The sequence below is a fragment of the Mustela putorius genome, unplaced genomic scaffold (genome assembly GCF_011764305.1).
Source record: "Mustela putorius furo isolate JIRA1106 unplaced genomic scaffold, ASM1176430v1.1 tig00000487_pilon_pilon_pilon, whole genome shotgun sequence".
Classification (NCBI taxonomy): domain Eukaryota; kingdom Metazoa; phylum Chordata; class Mammalia; order Carnivora; family Mustelidae; genus Mustela; species Mustela putorius.
Genome location: NW_025421399.1, coordinates 8,120,247 through 8,141,209, shown reverse-complemented (window position 1 = coordinate 8,141,209; position 20,963 = coordinate 8,120,247). Strand labels below are relative to the sequence as shown.

General features: G+C 51.6%; 1 protein-coding gene across 2 annotated transcripts in view; it reads left to right on the top strand.

Annotated features, from left to right (window-relative positions):
- The window catches only part of CACNG5 (calcium voltage-gated channel auxiliary subunit gamma 5), a 40,428-nt gene extending 21,529 nt beyond the window's left edge, over positions 1-18,899 (top strand). Inside the window, exons 2-7 of one of the 2 annotated variants that reach the window (XM_045080928.1) lie at positions 5,169-5,517; positions 9,217-9,456; positions 10,949-11,035; positions 12,044-12,184; positions 15,704-15,849; positions 16,157-18,899. In XM_045080928.1, coding sequence (XP_044936863.1) covers positions 9,261-9,456; positions 10,949-11,035; positions 12,044-12,184; positions 15,704-15,849; positions 16,157-16,414 — 828 coding nt within the window. In that variant the 5' untranslated portion in view covers positions 5,169-5,517; positions 9,217-9,260 and the 3' untranslated portion in view covers positions 16,415-18,899. Of the gene's footprint in view, positions 1-5,168; positions 5,518-9,142; positions 9,457-10,948; positions 11,036-12,043; positions 12,185-15,703; positions 15,850-16,156 lie in introns of both variants that reach the window. The other variant, XM_045080927.1, reaches the window with a different exon arrangement.
- Positions 18,900-20,963: the final 2,064 nt, after the last annotated feature.

Below are 20,963 nucleotides of genomic sequence, written 5' to 3'. Positions count from 1 at the left end.
TAGGCAGAGAGGCAGGCAGAGAGAGAGGGGAAGCAGGCTCCCTGATGAACAGAGAGACCAATGTGGGGCTTGACCCCAGGACCCTGAGATCATGACCTGAGCTGAAGGCAGACGCCCAACCCACTGAGCCACCCAGGTGGCCCTGTTTTTCTTTTTTTCTAATACATGCTCTTAAGGCTATAATTTTCCTTCTAGTCTAACTTTGCTTTGTGCCACAAGTCTTGGTAAGTCATGTTTTCATCATTTTTCTGTTCAATGAAGAGAAAATCTTAAAATTAAAGGGAAAAGAAAGGCACATTAGTATCAGAGTAATTCTACATACATTTTTAAATCCATAAGATAGTTTATTTTTCCTTTTTACACTATTTTATTTAGATTTACACACATAATTACCCTTTTCATTCTTTCACCTTTCCTCATTTCTATGCTTTGATACCAGATCATTCTGCTTGAAGAATCTCTTGAGTACTTTTTAAAGATGTATTTATTTATTTGAGAGAGGGAGGGAGAGAGAGAAAAAATGAGTACGGGAAAGGGCAGAGGGAGAGGGGAAGCAGACTCCCCACTAAGCAGCCTAACATGGGGCTCAATCCCAGAACCCTGAGATTACAACCTGAGCCAAAGCCAAATGCTTAACCCACCAGTCCCCCAGGTGCCTCAAGTATTTATTTTGATGCAAATTTGCTGACAGATTTCCTTAGTTTTTATTTTTCTGAAAAAAAAAATTTTTTTTTTTAATTTTACCTTCAATGTTGAAGGATATTTTTGCTGGGTATGAAATTCCAGGTTGATGACGGCTTTCTTAAAGCACTTTAAAAAGTGTCATCGTGTTATATCATGATTTGCATCATTGCTATTTCTGATGTCCCTTTTGTTTTGTCGAAGTCTTGCCTCTTGATGTGTCTTGTAATTTTTGATTGAACACTACACATTTTAATGGAAAATTCTAGAAGTTCTTAATGGTGTTATCATCCCCCAAATAGGATTTACTTTTTTTTTTTTTAAGCAGTCTGTTAGATCAGAGAAGATTGCCTACATCCAATCATGAATTGAGCTGATTTGAAATAGGCTTTAGTCTTGTGGAGGCTGATCTCTTGTTCACCTGCAGTGTAAGCTGTCCCAGGTCCTCTCTTTGAAAGATTGAGCTATTTATCAGGTCTGCCCTACTTGGTGATGCCTGAACACTGATTATTGACCCTTGTAGCATCACATGTCTGCTGTAAGATCCTCATAGCCTTTTTTACAGCCTCTCAGACCCACATTCTGTATGAACTGACACATCCTTCAAGTGGAAAAGTTGTGCAACATGTTGGGCTTATGTCAGTGCATTTCCTTTATCTTCAGGTCTCGACCTCTAATATCTTGGTTTCTCTGATTCCTCTACAATGTGTTCAAATAGATATTTTTCATTTTACAAAGCTGTTCTAGTTATTTTCACAGGAAGGTTGGTCTAATACAAGCTAGTTCATCATAGCCAGAAATAGAAGTCTAAAAGTCTCTTTTTATTCTCATTTAATGATTTGTTTTATTTTATTTTTTCATTGACAGAAATCTGTTTTAATTGTTGTAGCTACACAGCAAGCATAAATATCTGGCAGGTCCCATTCATCTATCTTTATTTTTTTTTAAGATTTTATTTATTTATTTGACAAAGAGATCACAAGCAGGCAGAGAGGCAGGCAAAGAGAGAGGGAAGCAGGCTCCCTGCTGAGCAGAGAGCCCGATGCGAGGCTCGATCCCAGGACCCTGAGATCATGACCTGAGCTAAAGGCAGAGGCTTTAACCCACTGAGCCACCAAGGCGCCCCTATCTTTATTTTTAAAAGGATTTTTCATGAGGGCCTGGATGGCTCAGTCAGTTAAACATCTGCCTCTTTTTTTTTTTTTTTTAAGATTTTTTTAAAGACTTTTATTTATTTATTTGACAGAGAGCGATTACAAGTAGGCAGAGAGGCAGGCAGAGAGAGAGGGAAACAGGCTCCCTGCTGAGCAGAGAGCCCGATGCAGGGCTCGATCCCAGGACCCTGAGATCATGACCTGAGCCGAAGGCAGCGGCTTAACCCACTGAGCCACCCAGGCGCCCCAAACATCTGCCTCTTGATTTTGGTGCAGGTCATGATCTCGGGGTTCTGAGATCGAGCACTTAATTAGGCTCTATGTAGGACATGGAGTCTCTTAAGATTCTCTTTCTCTCTCCCCACTCACTCTCTTTCTCTCTCCTTCTCTAAACAAAAAACAAAAAAACAAATATCAGAACAAAACAAAAAAGCTCTAAGTCTCCTCTCAAGTGCTTTTTATTATTCTAACCCCAGATCCATATGTCATTTTTCTAAAGAGAACTCATTTCATTGAATTCATCAATTAATTTAGAGAGAGTTGACATTTTTATGACATTGTCTCCCTACCTAAAAACATGATGTATTATTTTATTTATGAGTTGTCTTTTATGTTTATTGATAGTTTGGAGGTTTTCTTTATATAACACTAACACATCACTTAAGTTTATTCTCCTATAGTTTACCATTTTGTTGCTATATAGACAGTTTTATATTTTCCAACTGTATTATAGCTGTTGGTTTTTATATGTCATTACGTGTCTACCTGTTTATTTCATGCCTAGATGTCTCAGGTCTTCATATGACCTACTTCCTTCTGATGCTGAGCCTCTAATGTGCTTGACCCTTAAATATTCCATACACATTTGCTAATGTTATATGTATTATCTGTATCTACAGAAACACCACGGTGCCCACCAGGAAGACACCCTTTACATGACCATTCAGAGCACTTCAGCTCGTTCAGTGTGAAGATCCTAAAATCTCTCCCACCCAAATGCCTTAGATGATAGGGAGGTAAGATAAGGTTGGTATTTGGCAGAGATATAAATGAAGGCAATTCTGCAGACGGCAATTGGCATGATAAGAGGGAAACTGGAGAACTGGATGGAGATGAAAAAGTCTGGGACACTTTGACCCTTTTCAGGGACAGATGGACCTTATTAATTCTGCCTTGTTACACACTGCTTTTTGGGAGTCAGGCGGTGGGACTTCCTGACTGCAGCATTGTACAGAGATGGCCTGAGGTAGCCCAGCCTTATTTGATTACACTTGTAAATCCTCACAACAATCCTTCTGAAGCTTTCCCTGTTTTACAGATGAAGATACCGAGGTTCAGAGTGGTCATGTGACTTACCCAGGATGTGACATGGGAGAACTGGCATTCCAGCTCAGACCTGTCAGATCCCAAAGTCTGTGTGCCATTCACTCCCCAACACAGCTATAAATTCTAGGATTAAACTATGACCCTCAGGTCACCTGAGATTTCTGTCTTACTTAGGCAGTGAGAAGGAGATGCTAATTAAATGAGTAATAGTTATTTTGGTAACTTCTGCTGTAGAATATATTACCTCAGAATGCAATGATATAAGACACCAAGTACCAGGGGCACCTGGGTGGCTCAGTTGGTTAAGTGTCTGACTCTTGATCTCAGCTCAGATCTTGGTCTCAGGGTTAGTTCAGGCCCCTGAGAAACAAAACAAACCAAACCAAAAAACAACGACCATATTTTGCGGGTCAGGAATTTGAGAAGTGCTCAGCTGGGCTGTTCTTGTCTGGAGTCTGTCCTGCAGATGCTGTCAGGCTGGGCGGGGGCTACGGTGATCTGAAAGCTCAACGGGGCAGGGCATCCATAGTGGCCCAATCCCGTGGCTGGGAGCTCAGCTCAGGCTGTCAATCAGAACGCCTCTTCATGGTCTCCAAGACAGTGGTTCTCAGCCAGGGGTGACTGTGCCACCCAAGGGCATCTCTGTCTAGTACAACAGGTGCACTAGCCTCTGGTGGGTGGCAGCCAGGGATGCTGCTGACCACCGTGCTGTGCACATCCCAGCTCCCCACCACAAGGATGCGTCTAACCCAAAATGTCAACAGGGCCAAAGTTGAGAAACTCTGCTCCAAAGCCTGGTGGTCTCGGGGGACTCAGACTTCTCACCTGGGGACTGGCTTCCCCCTGCAGGGGCTCCCCAGAGAACCGGGCAGAAACTGCTTCTCCTCCTGTGACCCAGTCTTGTGATGTCAGTTCCATGGACTCTGTTGGTCTGAGTCATCACAAACCTGCCTAAACTCAAGAGGAGGACAGGGCTGGGGGTCCCACCTCTCAGTGGGAAGAGTGTCAAAGAATTTGTGGTCACTTTTTCGCCACCATAGAATGTAATAGAGGATCAGTACGAGGGGAAGCAAGCAGAGCCACAAGGCCACTGGGGGCTGTCCCCGGGTCACCAGCTCATTCTGCTATGTGTGGGCCAAGCTGACGCTGAGCCACCCAGCCCCACCCACAGGAGCAGCTGCTGTAACTGCCTGGAAGCACTGTCGAGAACCCCCACACCCCCAACCCTTCATCAAGCACTACTGGGTTTTCTCTGTATTCGTGGGAAACTGAGATCAGGATGTCTGCATTGGAGTCTCCTTCCACATTTTTTCTCCTCCCCAGTTAAACCCCGTCCACCCTGCCAGACACACTCCCAGTTCTCCAGCTGGGCTCTCACTCATGCCCGTAAGCTCACCTGTCTCTGAGCACCTAAGCCTTCGCTATCGGCTTGGGCAGAGAGATGTGCCATTACTGATTTAATCTCCATGAGACATTTCTCCCTAATTGCTAGTCACAGATGATAATTAGCGACTGTTAATTCATGATAATTAACAAGCTAATTCTTAGAGGTAATGGCACCAGGACAATCATCTTAAAAGGCTCGAAGATGCTGTGCTTCTGAGCCCCACACTCCAAGGGAAGACACTGCATTTTGGCATCTCTAGCCCAGAAATTAACTGGGGCCCTTCCATTGCTGTTTACAAGGGCAGTGATCAGACAATTGATGACTCTGATCTTTCGTTTTGTTCTCTGGATATACGAGTGGTTTTTTTGTTTAGTTTTGGTTTGGGTTGGGTTTTTGTCGAGCACAGAACAGTGTAAAGAAAATCCAATACACGTAACTTAGGACCTGGAAATATCCACCATCAACGATTTGGTTTATGCCTTCCCAGCCTATGAATTTGTTTCAGAGGTGATCTCCTGGCAAATGCGAGGTTTCACCTCCAGCTTTATTCATTTAATATCATAGCAGAAATGTCTTGTCTGGTGGTAGCAACTTACCAAAAAAAGGTCTGCCTCCCCCAGGAGAAAAATCAACTGGATGTTGCAGCCGAGGGAGAGGATTTGTGAGAAGGAGAAGCGGCCGTGGAAAAGCAAAGACTGTGCAGGAACTAGGAATTCATTCCGGACTGGCGAGTCTTGGGGGGCCCACTACCCCGCCCACTGAAGACCCTGCCTGGAAGAAATTGTGCGCACGCGCAGTCGTACGCGAGCCCGGCTCGGAACTAAGACAGGATCGGTCCGTGGCGGTGCTTTCAGAGTGGGCGAGTGCACAAGTCCGCCCCGTATAGCACGGGGAGAAAAGCACTGCACCAGCACTCCGATTTCCAGTTCACACTCTTGTCCCTCCACGGAACGGGCCGTGCGATCTCAGGTAACTGTCTCCTCTGGACCCTGGTTTTCTTAAGCGTGCTTGGAGGGAAGCGTTAGTCTTCCCACCCTGAAGGGAGGTGTTGGGGAATCAGAAGTGCTGGGTGAGAGTTCACCTCTCAATATGAGCAGAGATGCCGGCTGACTCCCCCAAAGGAAACCCAGGAGTGTCGGGAGTGTCCGCCTTCATGTAACGTTTGGCTATTTCCAAAGACAAGCTTCTGAGACACTGTGTTGTGTCCATTTCTCGATTCCCCAGGGACCTGCTCTGGATGTGCCTTTTCACCCCAAGTTTCATTTCTTTTCTTTTCTTTTTTTTTTAAGATTTTATTTATTTATTTGACACAGAGTGAGGATCACAAGTAGGCAGAGAGGCAGGGAGAGAGAGAGGAAGAAGCAGGCTCCCTGCTGAGCAGAGAGCCCAATGCGGGGCTCGATCCCAGGACCCTGAGATCATGACTTGAGCTGAAGGCAGAGGCTTAACCTACTGAGCTACCCAGGGACCATAACCCCAAGTTTCTTGAACCTGTTTATTCCTGCAGCAGGGAGATGATGTAGCCAGAGCATAGACTTGGGAATTAGACCTACATTTAAATCAATCTCAGGTCACAGATGTCACCCAACTGTGACGTCATGTAGGCTGCATTACATGTCTGAGCCTCAGTTTCCCCATCCATGAAATGGAGGCATACACCACCTACTACTCATGGGGTTGTCCTGAGGTCCCAATGAGGTACTGTGCACAAAGGGCTTTTCAGCCCTCAGCCCATGGCATTTACTTGTACAAAAATGCGATCTCGTAATGGAAGCGCAAATACAACTGTGAGAAGAGGACCGTTTCTCACTCTGTGCCACCTTGCGTGGATTTGTTACACACTCTTGAAGGGTCTGGTCCCTTTGCCCAAGCTCACCCCAGGCTTCGCGATCTGCTCCTGCAGTGTGGCTGGCGGGCCAGCCTCTGCTTCTTCCTTTCTCTCCCGCACGTACGGCTTCAGCTCCGATCTCCTCCCTACCCTCTCCTTCCTAGACCTCTCAGATCTGAATCTTTTTTTTGTCTCTCTGCCAAGCTTACTGTTAAAATTGGCCGTTCAGCCCCAGCGAGGCGCTGGCTGTCATGTTTCTGAAGCCCTGATCTGTGCCCCCTGCAAGGACAGGGGCTGGTTACCCCCACGGCCGTGTGACGCTCATTCCTCACAAAGCACACCGCGTCCGTGCTCTGTTTAATCCCCCAGCAGTTTCGTGGCGTGATGGGGTGAGAGCTTAGCGTTCTTCATGGGGGACAGCAGCATTCCCAAAGTGGGTGCCATGGAAACAGATGCCATTTTGTGGGCACAGGAGTTTGGAAAACACCACAATGAGCTAAACTGCACAAGCTTTTCAGTCCTGTAACATTAACAGGCAGCGTGATTCTTCCAGACCTAGGTGTGGTGCTTCCCACGCTTTTCCCCCACTGGAGTCTTTGTTACTAGAATAATGCTCCACGGAACCCACTTGGGAAAACACTCCTAGCGGTGGCACAGGACAGGTTTCAGGAATGAGGCCAAGTGAAGTGTAAAGGCACGCACCACCACTTGCTAGCTGAGCCATCTCAGGCAAGTTTCTTAACCTCTCTGATCCTCAGTTTGCCTATAAAATGGGGATGGTAACACCGCTATAAGGATTAAAAGAGAGAGTCAGGTGCTTAGCAGAGTACCTAACAATGAAGAACATTTAATACACTTTGGCTTTTACTGTTATTTTCTTAGAGAAAAAAAAAAAATGGCCCTCTGAAAGGTTACTGTTTCAGCATGACATGGCTAGTTAGTGACTGGGCTGTGTCCAGGCGCCCCACCTCTCACTTCAAGGCTCCTGGCAGCGTACAGAGCTCTTGCTCTCATTGGGGATCGACTCCCTTCGGTCTCCTCTCCGCCCCTTCCCCCCCAACCACCCCTGGCTTCTAATTCCCTTCCCTCTGGTGGATGGGGGTTTTTGTGAGCCTCAGAAGGGAGTGCAAGGACCACAAAGTGTATGTACTAAAGTCTCGGTTGTCATTGCCTTGTCACCACCCGTCCTGGCAGTCCTGCCAGCCCCTTCCCTGGGCTCCTCGTCAGGAGGCTGCTGTTTCCTCCTTTTCCAGCTCATAAACTCTGCAAGCCACAGTGCCTGCTTCCTCTGCCTTGTCCGCAGCACCGAGCACGGAAGCCCAGGGCCCCCCACATAGAGCAGGTGCTTTCTTAGGCGCCTGTAACCCAGGAGGGAGCCAAGCCGTCCTGCTCCGTCTCCCACCCCACGGTGTGCGGACAACAACTTGGCTTGTTGGTGGGGCTGGCTGTTTGGGATTTTATTCTTCCCTCCTTTGTCAAAGCCGATTCAGGAAGGACGACGCTCTGCAGCCTCGGGGACAGGAGCCCTGCTCGCAGGCTCTCACCCCGGCCTCCAGGGAAGCGGCGCGGGGCTCATTCCGTAGCCCAGTCAGCTCTCCCACAGTCAGCTGCTAGGGCAGGGCCGGGGCTAAGGAGCTGGGATCAGTTCATCCCCGCTTGGGGCGAAGAGCACCCATTCTCCCCCCTTCTCCCTTCGCCACGCTCCCACAGCAGGCACAGACTTCCCGGGACAAGTCAAGCCTCCTGACCTGAGCGTGGCTTCTGTCCCCTTTCAGCGGGCTCAGCCGGGGAGGTCCCTGCATCTCAGCTGACTGGCCCTGCCCGCTGCCCTCCTTTCTAGAAATGGCTCTGCCTGCCCCCCTGCCGCCCCCTAGGTGACTCTCTTCGGGGCTCCCGTCACAGCCCAGCTTTCCCCCGTCATGACCTTTACTGCGCCGTAGCGTGCTGCTTCTTCGCTTGGCACAGAGCCTCGCAGACCTCCGCAGATCCGCAGCTCAACTGGATGTTGTTAAAAGGCAGGTTCTGGTTTAGAAAGGTGGGAGGTCCTGGATTCTGACTTTCTGAGAAGCTCTGGGGTGAGGCCGATGCCGTCGGTCCATGGGTCACACTCGGAGGAGCAAAGATCAGTCGTTCTCCACGTGGGCTGCACGATAGAGCGGCGGTGGACAGCACCCGCAGGCGACCCCTACCGCCCCCGCGGGAGGCCAGCTGCCCCAGAATCCCTCAGCCGAGCCCGCCAGGTCTGATGGTTCTAGAGGCCCCCTGGGCTTGGACTGTGGTGCGGCTTCTTGGCTGGGGCTGAGCCAGAACTGATTAGAGTCTGTGAGGAAGACACCTTTCCCAGGGGCCTTCGCTGCCTCTCTCTCTTCTCTTCAGGCTGCTGCTGCCTCCCCTTCTGGATCCTGATGCTCTCTGCCGAGGTGCGTTTGAACCTCAGAGTCCTTCTTAACACAGAGAAGCCCGCCCCAGCAGAGGTCGTGCCTCCGTTTCTCCTCAGGCTCTCGGGGAGACCTCAAGCTGCATTTTTCAGTTGTGCTGGGGGTACCTTGTCCTTCTAATGGGAACCTTTCGAGGGCAGGGAGAGTGTTGCTTCTCTTGTCTTCCGTGTGGATAGAGTGGGTTGCTGCAGGAAAGGGAGAGCCCTGAAGTAGCCTGTCCAGGAAGCTGTGAATTCCTGAGGGGGAGAGAGGAAGCACCCCCATAGCGGCCTGTGGGTCTTTGTTCGTCCAGTTACCCAGACGAGGTTGACTTGAGTTTCCTCCCCAGGACCCCACATCTTGGCCTCCTCAGAGCTGTGGCTGCTACGGTCAGCTCCATTCCCCCGCCCCTCCTGTTTCCAGAGCCTGCTTCCTTGGCCGCAGGCCGCCCGGTGACCTCTGGGAAGATGAGTGGCTGCGGGAGGAAGGCCCTGACCCTGCTGAGCAGCGTCTTTGCCGTTTGTGGCCTGGGGCTCCTGGGCATCGCCGTCAGCACCGACTACTGGCTCTACCTGGAGGAGGGCGTGGTCCTGCCCCAGAACCAGAGCGTGGAGATCAAGATGTCCCTGCACTCGGGCCTGTGGCGTGTCTGCTTCCTCGCAGGTAAGGGCACCGCGGGTTGGGACGGCCCTGCCCCAGAGAGAGGAGCAGCCCCTGCCCCTGCCCCAGGAAAACCAGCCCGAGAGCCTCCCCATCCCCCCCCCTCCCACCGCTGGGAAGAGATGCCCACTGGGAAGGAGAAGTTCCCCGGGGACGGACCTCGGGAATTCTGGGTGGGGCTCCCTGCAATGACCAGGGCCCACTCCAAACTCAAGCCCTGAGTCACAGTGTCCACTGGAGCAGGTCCTGTCATCCCCTGGGACCCGTGTCCCCAGCCCCCGGCCTGGGAGATGCATGTAGCCACGTCTTCCCCACCCTTCCCCACACTCTGCCTCCCAGGCTGAATGAACGGGGCTGGCCTCCCACAGGTCTGGCACTGCCCTTGCGTGCCTCAGCTCGTGGAATTATCAATCCCAGTGCTTCCCCAAGTCCAACTCCAAGGCACAACTTATTTCCACATCACAAATAAGCAAATGAAGATGCAGCAAGCCTCCCTGATGCGACGTCACAGGTCCACTGGTTTACAGAATGGGAAATACCGGACAGTTGCCCTATTCCACGTCCGTGAAATGAGGAGGAGAAAACCCGGATGCAGGTCCTTCCAAATCTGCCAGCTGGTTCGGGTTTTGCTCCTGCCTATCTGGGCCTCCCTCCAGCTCTCGAGGACTTCTCTAGAACCCTTGAGTTGCTATTCTAAACACTTTGTCTTTATCCCTTTATCATGGCCCAGAACCAGCCTGCACCAGACGGACATCTCCATGACCTGCAGGACTGGTTACCAGCCTGAGCTGGCTGGAACCACCCCCCAGGGTGATTACTGAGCCTTCCTAGAAGGGCCCTGTCACCTTCCATGCACACAGGGCAGAGGGAACCTGTGATTTTCCCAGCTTTATAGTGGGGCTTTGCAGAATGACAGTGGTGGGTGGCGCCCAGCGGTATTCAGCAGGGAGCACACCTCAAGGCCTGGCCTCCTGGTGACTCATTGGTCTATGTGGGAAATGGCATCTGACATTGACCTCACTTCCCATGGCCCTAAACTATGTGGCACCAGTCTCCACTTAAAGTCTGAATGAGAGTTTGAAGTCACTAGGATCTGGCTTCCAAAATGATGGACAAGGCTTTGGTGGGGGGGGGGGTCTGGTCCATCAAAGCCCGCCATGCACCGCCATCAGCTAAGTCTGCCCCAGAGCAGCAAGACAGCCGTCAGATGTGTCCCTCAACCTCAAGTTGAGGACTGCGTTTCGTACGACTCTTGGTGCTTGGGTCCACTTTCATGGGGGTGCTTCTCTAGGAAGGATGTGACGTCAGGAGGCGCCCCTACCCCTACTGCCGGTCACTCGCCAGGGATGGGGCCCCCTAGGTTTAGATCCAGCCCAGGTGCAAACCCAGTGGGGCAGAGACTCCCCGGAGCATTTGGGAATACCATTTGAACATATTAACTTCAAATCCACGTTCAAGAATCACGCGGAAATGGAAATGATTCTTGTCTTCCCAGGGGAAGAGCGGGGACGCTGCTTCACCATAGAATACGTGATGCCCATGAACTCCCAGCTGACGTCGGAGTCCACCGTCAATGTTCTAAGTAGGTGTCTCAGACTTTCTGACCTGGTTCCCTGGCTAGAACAGAGCAGAGCGGGGCAGAAGGAAGAAGCAAGGTTCCTGTGATCGCCCTCAGGTTCAAAACATGGCTAGAATAAGCCACAGAACTCTGGAAAATGCTATACTTCTCATCACAGTTTTACTAGCAAGAGCTTAGATAAAGAGGCACATAGGGCCAGATCTGGGAGGGCACTGAGGGTTGAGCATGTCTTCTCCCCATGGAATCAGGACGGTCGCCATCCTGACACATGGATGTGTTCACTAACCGGGAACCCCAGCCAGGCTTTGCTGCCGAGGTTTTACCGGGCTTCATTATGGAGGTGTGATTGAGTGAGCCCATGACTGAACACAGTCTCCAGACCCCCGTCCTCTTCCCAGAGTCAGGCCTGGATCACGTGGCTCGAAACCCCACCTTCTAATCACATGATTGGTCTTTCTAGCCCCTGTCCTGAGTCAGCTGATTGGAAAAATCTCAGGTGTAGTCGAGGGGCCCGCCATAAATATCAAAGACACTCTTCTCCCTTGGGAAAATCCAGGGAGGACAAAGATGAGATACAATTATGCAGACCGTTCCCCAAGAAATTATAAGTTGAAGACAACAGAGGCCAGGAACTGTCTCTTATGACCCTCAGAGAGAGATGCCTGTGTGCATGGTGAGGGTTCATGCCCCCAAGACAGGAAGTGAGATGCGTGACCAGCCCTTCCGCAGCGGCCATATTGGATGCCAAGGAGGGAGCATTTTGCTCTGGAAGAGAAGACAGAAGCATGTTGGCCCTTGAAGTCAGACCTCCCAGCCCTGCCTCAGGGACGCAAGCCCTGCCAGTGCTGGGAGATCCCTGGGCCACTCAAGAAGGGGAGGGAACCCAGAGAACTCATGCAGGCCAGGGGGTTTGGGGGACCAGCTGGCAGAGCCTGTCGGGAACACCTGGGTGGGGAGGTAAGTAGGTAAAACCATGGGAGGCCAATGGTGTCCTCTTGTCCTCTTAATCAGAAATGATTCGCTCGGCAACACCGTTCCCCCTGGTCAGCCTCTTCTTCATGTTCATTGGGTTTATCCTGAGCAACATCGGACACATCCGTCCCCACAGGACAATACTTGCCTTTGTCTCTGGCATCTTCTTCATCCTCTCAGGTAAGCTGTACAGTTTTCTTCCGTGCACTCACAACTCCCGACGTTTGACTCCTCCGTGGCTCTGCTCTAGGAAGTGTGATCACAGCTTTGGCTCTGCCCCGGCACCAGGGTGGCTGAGTCAGAGCCTCGGACAGAACTGGGATCAGTGAGGGGGACCTCTGATGACCTTGAGCCCATCCATGACCCCTGGAGGAGGAGATACCTGCCAGGCTCACCTGAGGCAGAGCTGCGATTTCAACTTGGGGCTCTCTCCTCACTGCCCATTTGTCACCACCTCTGACTTCTTAGTTGCACCAATAATGAGCGTTCTTATTTTTGAAGGGGCTATTTCTTCCTGATTTTGCATGAAAGGTAAGTACAATATGCCTTTGGAATCATGGCCCCCTCACTCCCAGACCTCAGCTGTCATCAGGAGATTCGAACTGTCCCCTTTCACTTTCCAGTCAATGTCCATACCCAGGTCCCTTAAACACGGATCTCTCTTCCTGGAAAGACACCAGCTTGTCTGTCTTGTCTTGTCTTGTTTTTTCTTTTCTCTTTTCTTTCTTTTTTCTTTTCTTTTCTTCTTTTTCTTTCTTTCTTTCTCCTCTTTCCTCTCTTTCTTCTTTCTTTCTTTCTCCCAGGCCTTCTTATTCTGAGTGCTGGCATCACTGCCCACAAAAAGGTCAGCGGAGTGAGAGATAGAAACAAGTAGACATAAATATAATCACAGCAGGACAAGCCAGGACTACTATGGGGGCCAAGAGCAGTGACTGAAACTCAGACCAAGGGTTGTTCAGGGAAGACCACCAGAAGGGGAGCTGAAGGATGACGAAAAAATAGGTAAAGGAGTGAGGTTGCAGGTGGGTTTGGAAAGAGAGCCTGGAGGAAAGAGGGGCTGAGCACTGGGGAGTGCATTGCTCGTTATGGTGGGAATGGAAGGTGGAATGTAGCAGGAGGGATATGGGAAGATGTCTAATGATGCCTTGTGAATTTTGGACATTGCGAGAAACCTCAAAAGCATTTTGAGTTGAGGGATGACGATATGGTCATCTTTGGGGATTTTAGAATGACCACTCTGGGGAATGGAGGGAAGGATGGGAGCGAGACAGGGGCAGGGAGAGCAGGTGTGGGGCTATTTCAGTGCACAGGAGAGAGGGGATGGTGGCCGACACTAAGGGGATGATAGGAGAGAGAAATGACAGGATTCAGGGTGACATTTGGGGATCAACTCAACGTGACAAGGACTAGGCTTTCAAGAAAAGAGTCAAGGATGGTGCCAAGTTCTTGCTTGGGCAGTGGGTGGATGGCATATCCATGCTTAATCTAGAGACCACAGAAGATGCAGCAAATTTGAGCCAAGTTCATGAGTTTAGTGTGGGAAATGCTGGGTTTGAGGTGTCCATATAACATCTAAGAGGAGGAATCCCAAAGGCTGACATCAGAGGCTGAACCTCTGACGTTCATGGAAGGGGCCTGAACCCAAAATAGAGATTAGGAGCTAACCACGTGGGGAGTAGGAGAGGGAACCATGGGTAGGGATGTGGTTACTCACGGGGAGGGCTCCGAGTGAGAAGGCAAGAGAATTTGGGAAAGAAAGGTAGGTTCTTTCTCCCCTTTAAGGTGACCTGTACATTTTCACGAGGACCTTTTCTTTTGGAGATAGCACTTCAGACAAGGGAGGGCCTCAGGAGTAGATGGAAGATGGAAGATGGGTAGGTGGATGACTTGAATAATGGATGGATGGATGGTTGGATGGTTGGGTGGGTTAATGGATGGATGAATGGATGGATGGTGGATGGTTGGTTGGGTGGGTGGATGGATGGTTGGGTAGACGGATGGATGGTGGGTGGATGGGTGGATGGATGGTTGGGTGGGTGGATGGATGGTTGGGTAGACGGATGGATGGTGGGTGGATGGGTGGATGGATGGTTGGGTGGGTGGATGGATGGTTGGGTAGACAGATGGATGGTGGGTGGATGGATGGATGGTGGGTGGGTGGGTGGATGGATGGTTGGGTAGATGGATGGATGGATGGTTGGGTAGACGGATGGATGGTGGGTGGGTAGACGGATGGATGGTGGGTGGGTGGATGGTGGATGGATGGTTGGGTGGGTGGATGGATGGATGGTGGGTGGGTGGATGGATAGAGGAAAGAAAGAAGAAAGGGAGGGAGGGAGGGAGAAAAGGGAGTAAAAGAGCTCTTGTCACCAGGTTTTCTGATGGCCACCTGACTTCCAAGCCATTTTAGGTTCCTTTTCTCAACATTTTCTTATCAGTGTAACCTCCTCCTTCCCTCCTTCCTTCCTCCTTTCCCCTCCCTTCTCGTCCCTTCCCTTTCCTTCCTCCTTTCTTCCCTTAACTCCTTTCTCCATCCTTTCTTCCCTCCATCCTGTCCATCCTGTCCATCTGTTTTTCAACCGACCCACCCCTCTTCCCCCCATTCTTCCATCTATTAATCCGCTCACCCCCCCCCCTTTCTACCCATCAGTCCAACAAATATTTCTTGGGCACCTGCCGCGTCCTCAGCCTGTCTTCTGCATGGTGATATTTCCACCTAGTCCAAGAGGTACAGACTCAGGGGTTAAACTTTTCCTTTATCTTTCTGTGAGCTTCAGAAGAGTCAAGGCCCTATAGTAGCTTTGAGGCCCTGAGATCTTTCCAGCAGGGGGCAACAGGAGCAGAAATCTCTGAATGAATGGGGCCACACGAAGTTGTTTTAATAAAAACAGAGAAGGTTCCCTTGGGCCAACAGTGATTCCAGCCTCCTTTCCTTTAATGTTCCTCCTTCAGGATGCCCTAGTTTAATCATGTGAGTGGAATTACGCCTGAGCAGCTCAAAACAGAGTAATTAATTATGTCCTGATTCGGTGACAGTAACTAACCGAGGGTCCGGTGCCTGAGGCGGTCCCTTGCACAATGGAGCAGAATTTTGGTCCCTACCGGCCCCTTGATTGATCGCTTGCCAAACCCTGGACAAACTCACTTTATCCCTCCTGCCTCGGGATCTCATTGTGTCACTGACGTCGTTGGCGGGCTGTGAAGATCATGGGCCACTGAGTCTCCGCAAGGATATTAGGGAGTTAGGGATCGGAGGCCCTGGCTGCCTCGGTCAGGGGAGCCTGTCTTATTCCTCAGTTTAGCAAAAGCCACTTGCTGGCTCAGTGGATGCACCCTTAGTTCCCCTTAGCGTCAGCCGGAAGCTTTGAGGATGGCAGTGTCAGGGCCCCCGCCCAGGACAAGTGACCCAGAAGGTCTGGCACGGGGCTCAGGCAGGTATATCAGACAGGTGATTCCCATGGGCAGGTGAGGTGACAGCCGTGGACTTCTGTGTCTCAGAAGGTGGCTGGACAGGGGGCTTTTTCACCGCAGCTCTCTGCTTTCAGGGGGTAATGGTCCAAACGAGGTCTTTAGGAGGACAGTACCTGCTCTCCTTCAAGCCCCAAACGAGAGCATTATTGCCTGAACCCAAGGGGAGGTGGGTGCCCCATCCGCAAACCCCAGGGGCCTGCTCACCAAGCACCCCTTGCCTTGCCACAGGCCTCTCTCTGGTGGTGGGCCTGGTGCTCTACATCTCCAGCATCAACGACGAGATGCTCAACAGGACCAAGGACACAGAGACCTACTTCAACTACAAGTACGGCTGGTCGTTTGCCTTCGCGGCCATCTCTTTCCTTCTGACTGAGGTAAACCTCCTCACGGGTGGGGTGGGGGCGGGGCACTGCCCCGGGGGAGCAGGGTCTGGACAAGCACCCCGGCCCCGCCCACTCTGCTGCCCTTTATCCTCCCCACAAGGTGTCCCTCTCCCACCTTCCGGGGGTCGGGGTGGGGTCTCCTCCTCGGCACCCCTGCTCTGCCCCCCCCACCCCTGTCCACGTTTCCTCCCGGCTCTAGTGGCCGCCACCCCCACCCCCCACCACGCAGACCCCAGCCCCAGCGGGAGAGCAAGGCCAGGCCCCCGGCAGTGAGCGCTCTGCCCCCTCCTCCCGGCAGAGCGCCGGAGTGATGTCCGTGTACCTGTTCATGAAGCGCTACACCGCCGAGGACATGTACCGGCCGCACCCCGGCTTCTACCGGCCTCGTCTGAGCAACTGCTCCGATTACTCAGGCCAGTTCCTACACCCGGACGCCTGGGTCCGGGGCCGCAGCCCCTCCGACATCTCCAGCGACGCCTCCCTGCAGATGAACAGCAACTACCCAGCCCTGCTCAAGTGCCCCGACTACGACCAGATGTCCTCGTCCCCCTGCTGAGCCTCGCCGCCTCCCTCCCTGGACGGTGGACAGCCAGAGAGCCCTTCCCGTGATCCCCCGATGGTCTGGCAGCCCCAGGCCCTTGGTTGACAGGCCCAGGTTGCCCCCACGCTTTGCTGTTGTCACTCGACCCATGTTGTCTCCACATCTTCCCCCGCAGAGTAGCTCCAACTCCCCCAGGCTGGGTGTCGGGAGTCCGGGGCCAGCGGGCAAGCTGATTGGCCGAGAGCGTGAGCGTAGCCCCGCCCCCTGAGTGCCAATCACTCCTAGGGCTCTCCCCTTTCACGGGAGAGGCGGCCTTTCCAGCTGTGTAATTGTCCCTAAGCGCCCAACCTCATGGCCGCAGGCCAAGTTCCCTACACACACCCAGCGGGACTTGTGTGTCTACCAACTAGCCTGGCCTTCCTGTTCATGATCTGGGCCATCAGGCCAAAAAGGGGACTCTCCTATGGAGGTCCAGCTGGTTCAGAATTGCCAAGCAGCGTTCCTTGTGAAATCCTTTATCTTTTTTGGTTACCCACCCCTGTCCGCCCAGCACCCCTTTCTGTGCTCTCCATCTCCCCCTCCGACCGACAGGCTCTGAATCTTCCCTCCTTTCTTTCTACCAGGACTAAGTTGCCTGGGGTCTTGGTCCCTAAGGGCGTAACAGTGGGTCTGAGGCCACTCTGATGAAGTCACAAAGAGGTGTTAATGGCTGATGATGTCTTAATATGTCTGGCCCCCTATAACATACTTAACAGGGGTCCTTAATGCCTTAACCCAATAAGTGACTCTGACGAGGAGAACGTCAGACTTTGGCAGGTCCCCATTAGTATTATCAGGCACTGTTAGTGTTATGAGGCCCTGGGGATACTGTCCCTGCTCACATGGGCAGTATTTCTGGTCCAAGGCCCTAAACTCTGACCATGTAGATACACATCTATACCACGTAAGTAGAAGGCAGCTTTTAAAGAGGCTGCCTGGGATTTGGAGCTAGATTTGGCGACACCTAGTGCATTTTGAGTCAAAAGCCAGCCTTGGAAAGGTCCAGCTGCTCTCCTGTGGGTGCCCGTGAATATATGGGGGTTGTCATTTAATCCTAACACAGGGCGCTATCTGCTTCCCGGACTGGGGACGTATGGAGGCAGCCAGATCCTCCCAGAAGGTGAGGCAGGGTGATGCCCATTTTCCTAGTAGCATATTTGAGCTGGGAGGTACCAAGCACCTTGCATGAAGTCCACAGGGGCCAGGGGCGGAAGGATCAGTGGAAGGCCCAGGGCAGGACGTGACCACGCCCGGGTCTCCAGGCTCCCTCTCAGTGTGTGCATTTTCAGTTCTGAGGTTGTGAGTAGCAAAATAAGACCGGGCTTTCACATGCTGGAAACCAGAAGTCCGAAATCAGGATAGCAGCAGATCGGCTGTCTTCTGAGATCTCTCCTTGGCTTGCAAATGGTGGCTGTCTTCTCAACATGTCTTCCCATAGTCTTTTCCTTGCTTGTGTGCCCACCCCTGGTGTCCACATTCCCTCTCAGCAGGACACCAGCCAGATTGAATTAGAGCCCGTCCTCAGAGCCTGATTTGAACTTCATCCCTTGTTTAAAGGCCCTGTCTCATTCCCAGGTTCTGGGTCACATTCCCAGGTTCTGGAGGTGAGGGGCTCAACATAGAACTTAGGGGTGTGGGGACAGGCATGCAACCAGCAGGTACAGGCAGGTCACTTTGTGGCTGGACTGTTCCACTTGCTCACAGCACAGTAGGGGGGAAGATTTGAGAAGACAGTTGTGGTCCCTGTTCAGCCACCATCTGAACATGGATCCTTGGGCAACCCCATCTGCTCTGAGGGGCTTGGTCCAAATGATCCCCAAGCCACCCTCTTCCACACACCCGCCCCCAACTCTAGTGATTCAGCCTTGCATAGAAAGCTCCAGATTGCCATCCAATGTGACTTTTCGAGCCTTGCCTCGAAACTGATAGCGACCGTAAACCCAGACAGATACCACGCTCTCCTCTGCAGGAAAAGAATCAGGTAGTGTACGTGCAGACCAGTGGGCAGCATTTTCAAACTGGACGGTTGTTTAGATGTGCCCTTCTCCTGTTTTGGTCAATGTTACTACCCTCCTAAAATGTACTTTTCTGTCCCTTAAGCTCCCTTTCTCTGTCACTGTGCCAGGCTTGTGTGTGCACATGGAAAAAAATAGAACCCACTCCCCAACACAAGCTGATTGTTGACTGTGACATCATTAGGATGAGCCTTGATTGGCCTGGAGCCTGGGCTGCTAAGTCAAGCACCTCGTGTCTTGCGAAGGTGTAGTTGATGCTTATCTTAGGTCAGGTTCTGGGTCATTGTCCTCCCTCACGAGGGACGGGGCATAGATCAATCATAGCACAATGATTACAGCTTCCTTTCCGTCTCTTTGTTGGTTTCGGAACTGGGGGTCCTATTTGCAGCGTCTCTTCGCAATCAAAGGCTTTAGTCAAATATTAAAGTGTATAAACTCAGAAATTATAATTAGGGTCCTTTCCCAATGCACTTGCTGATTTCCTCAAGCACTTGAAGAAAACACACTGAGATTTTTTTTCTCACCTTCAAAAACTTGGAGAGGGAGGGTAATACACTGAAGTCTGATGATATATTCTGGAATAAAAGCGCTCAGCCAGTGGTCACACGGGAACAATTCCGAAACTGCCAGTTCCCTCCCCTGTGGAACTCCCCAGCCTCCTCCTTGCCCCGGGGGGTGAGTCAGGGACACCGTCTGCCCCACCAGATGACCTTCAGAGGAATGGTCTGTTACCAGGGCTGTGGATGGAGTTGATGGTAAGGCACTAGGGACAAATCCATAAATATCATGGGCTTCTCAGTGATGGGGCAGGGGAGCCCCCTCCTTCATGTTTGGCCCCTCTCCTTTCCTGAACAAAAGCCATATATTAGGGTTCTCCAGAGAAATGGAACCAATGGGGTATACATGGGGAGGTTTATTTTAAAGAATTGGTGTCCATGGTGGTGGAGGCTGAGCAAATGCAAAGTGAGATGGAGGAGACCAGCAGCCCACAGACTCAGGGGAGAGTTGCAGTGTGAGTCTGAAGGTGGTCTGCTGGTGTGTTTCCTTCTTGCTCGGGATGGGTCCGTCTTTTTTCTATTTCGGACTTCAGCCAATTGGACAAAGCCCAGCACGTTCTAAAGAATGATCTGCTTTACTCAGAGTCCACTGATTCAAATGTCAATCTCATCCAAAGCCCACCTTCACAGAACCTGCCAGAATAATATCTGGGCCCCATGGCCCAGCCGAGCTGACAAGCGAATTCACCACCACAAGTGGATAAAGGACAGAGGAGAGCAGGAGACATGGCATTCCATCTTAAGAACTGTAGGACAGGTGGGGGGAGTGTGGGGGTGGAGTCAGCCCAGCCAGGCCCCGGGCTCTTTTCCTTGGCAGGTGGCCCCTCCAGCTGAGCCCATCTTCCTGATGAGGGCACGGAGCTGGCTGGCAGTCCCTCCAGTCTTGACCGGTATCCCACACTCCGTGAATACGTGCCTGCATGCGAATACAGCGCAGGAGAGGTTGATTAGCCTCTGGAACACAAATGCTCCAGCTTCGTAGTGGGTGCGGCTAAAAGGATTCCACCGAATGTGCCACACATGCCAGGACCCAGCGGGCACCACAGGTGTGAGCTCGGCTGTGATGGCAAGGTTCAGTGGCTGCTGTGGGCAGACTTGACACTTCCCACAGTTGGGGGAGGGTGGTGAGCCGTAGCTCGACCATAGCCCCTCAGGACCTAGGACAGGCGCAGAACTCTAGTCTCTGGATTCCCACCTACAACAGCGCTGGGATCCTAGACCTCTGTTCTAGGACCTTGGACAGCTCTCACCCTCCCAGGACCTGCCTCGACTTTCTCGTGTGTACTCAAGTTTAATCTTGCTGTCCACTTCTGAGTGAAAGTTTTCTGCCGAGGGAGCGTGTCCTTGGGTATCTGCACACACCGAGCCCTCTGCTCTGCGGGTTCCAGGGAGGCAGTGGGACTGAGTCCCCTGCCGGGCACTGCTCCACCTTCTGTGCATGGTCAGTAGCATAGGAACCTGTGTTTTTCATTCATATAATGGGGGGGGGGCGGTGTGTAAAATCATTTCAGGCTCTGTCTGCAGGCTCTGTCTCCAGCTCAAAAGGCTGTAAGATGTTTTTTTTTAATTTTTTAAGATTTTATTTATTTATTTATTTGACAGAGAGAGAGAGAGGCAGGGAGAGAAGGAACACAAGCAAGGGGAGTGGGAGAGGGAGAAGTAGACTTCCGCTGAGCAGGGAGCCAGAGGTGGAGCTTGATCCCAGGACCCTGGGATTATGATCTGAGTCGAAGGCAGACGCTTAATGACTGAGTCGCCCAGGTGCTCCAAAAGACTGTAACTTTTATAGGCAAAACCCAACCGAGCTCAAATGATGGACACCCCCACCCCAGCCTCTGCCTTCTGCTAGGGACACCTAGATGACACCCCAAAGAATGCAGAATTTGGGGGACCCCAAAAGAACAAGATTGAGTGTCATGGAGTACACCTGGCAGGACCCATAGTAGCAGGAGT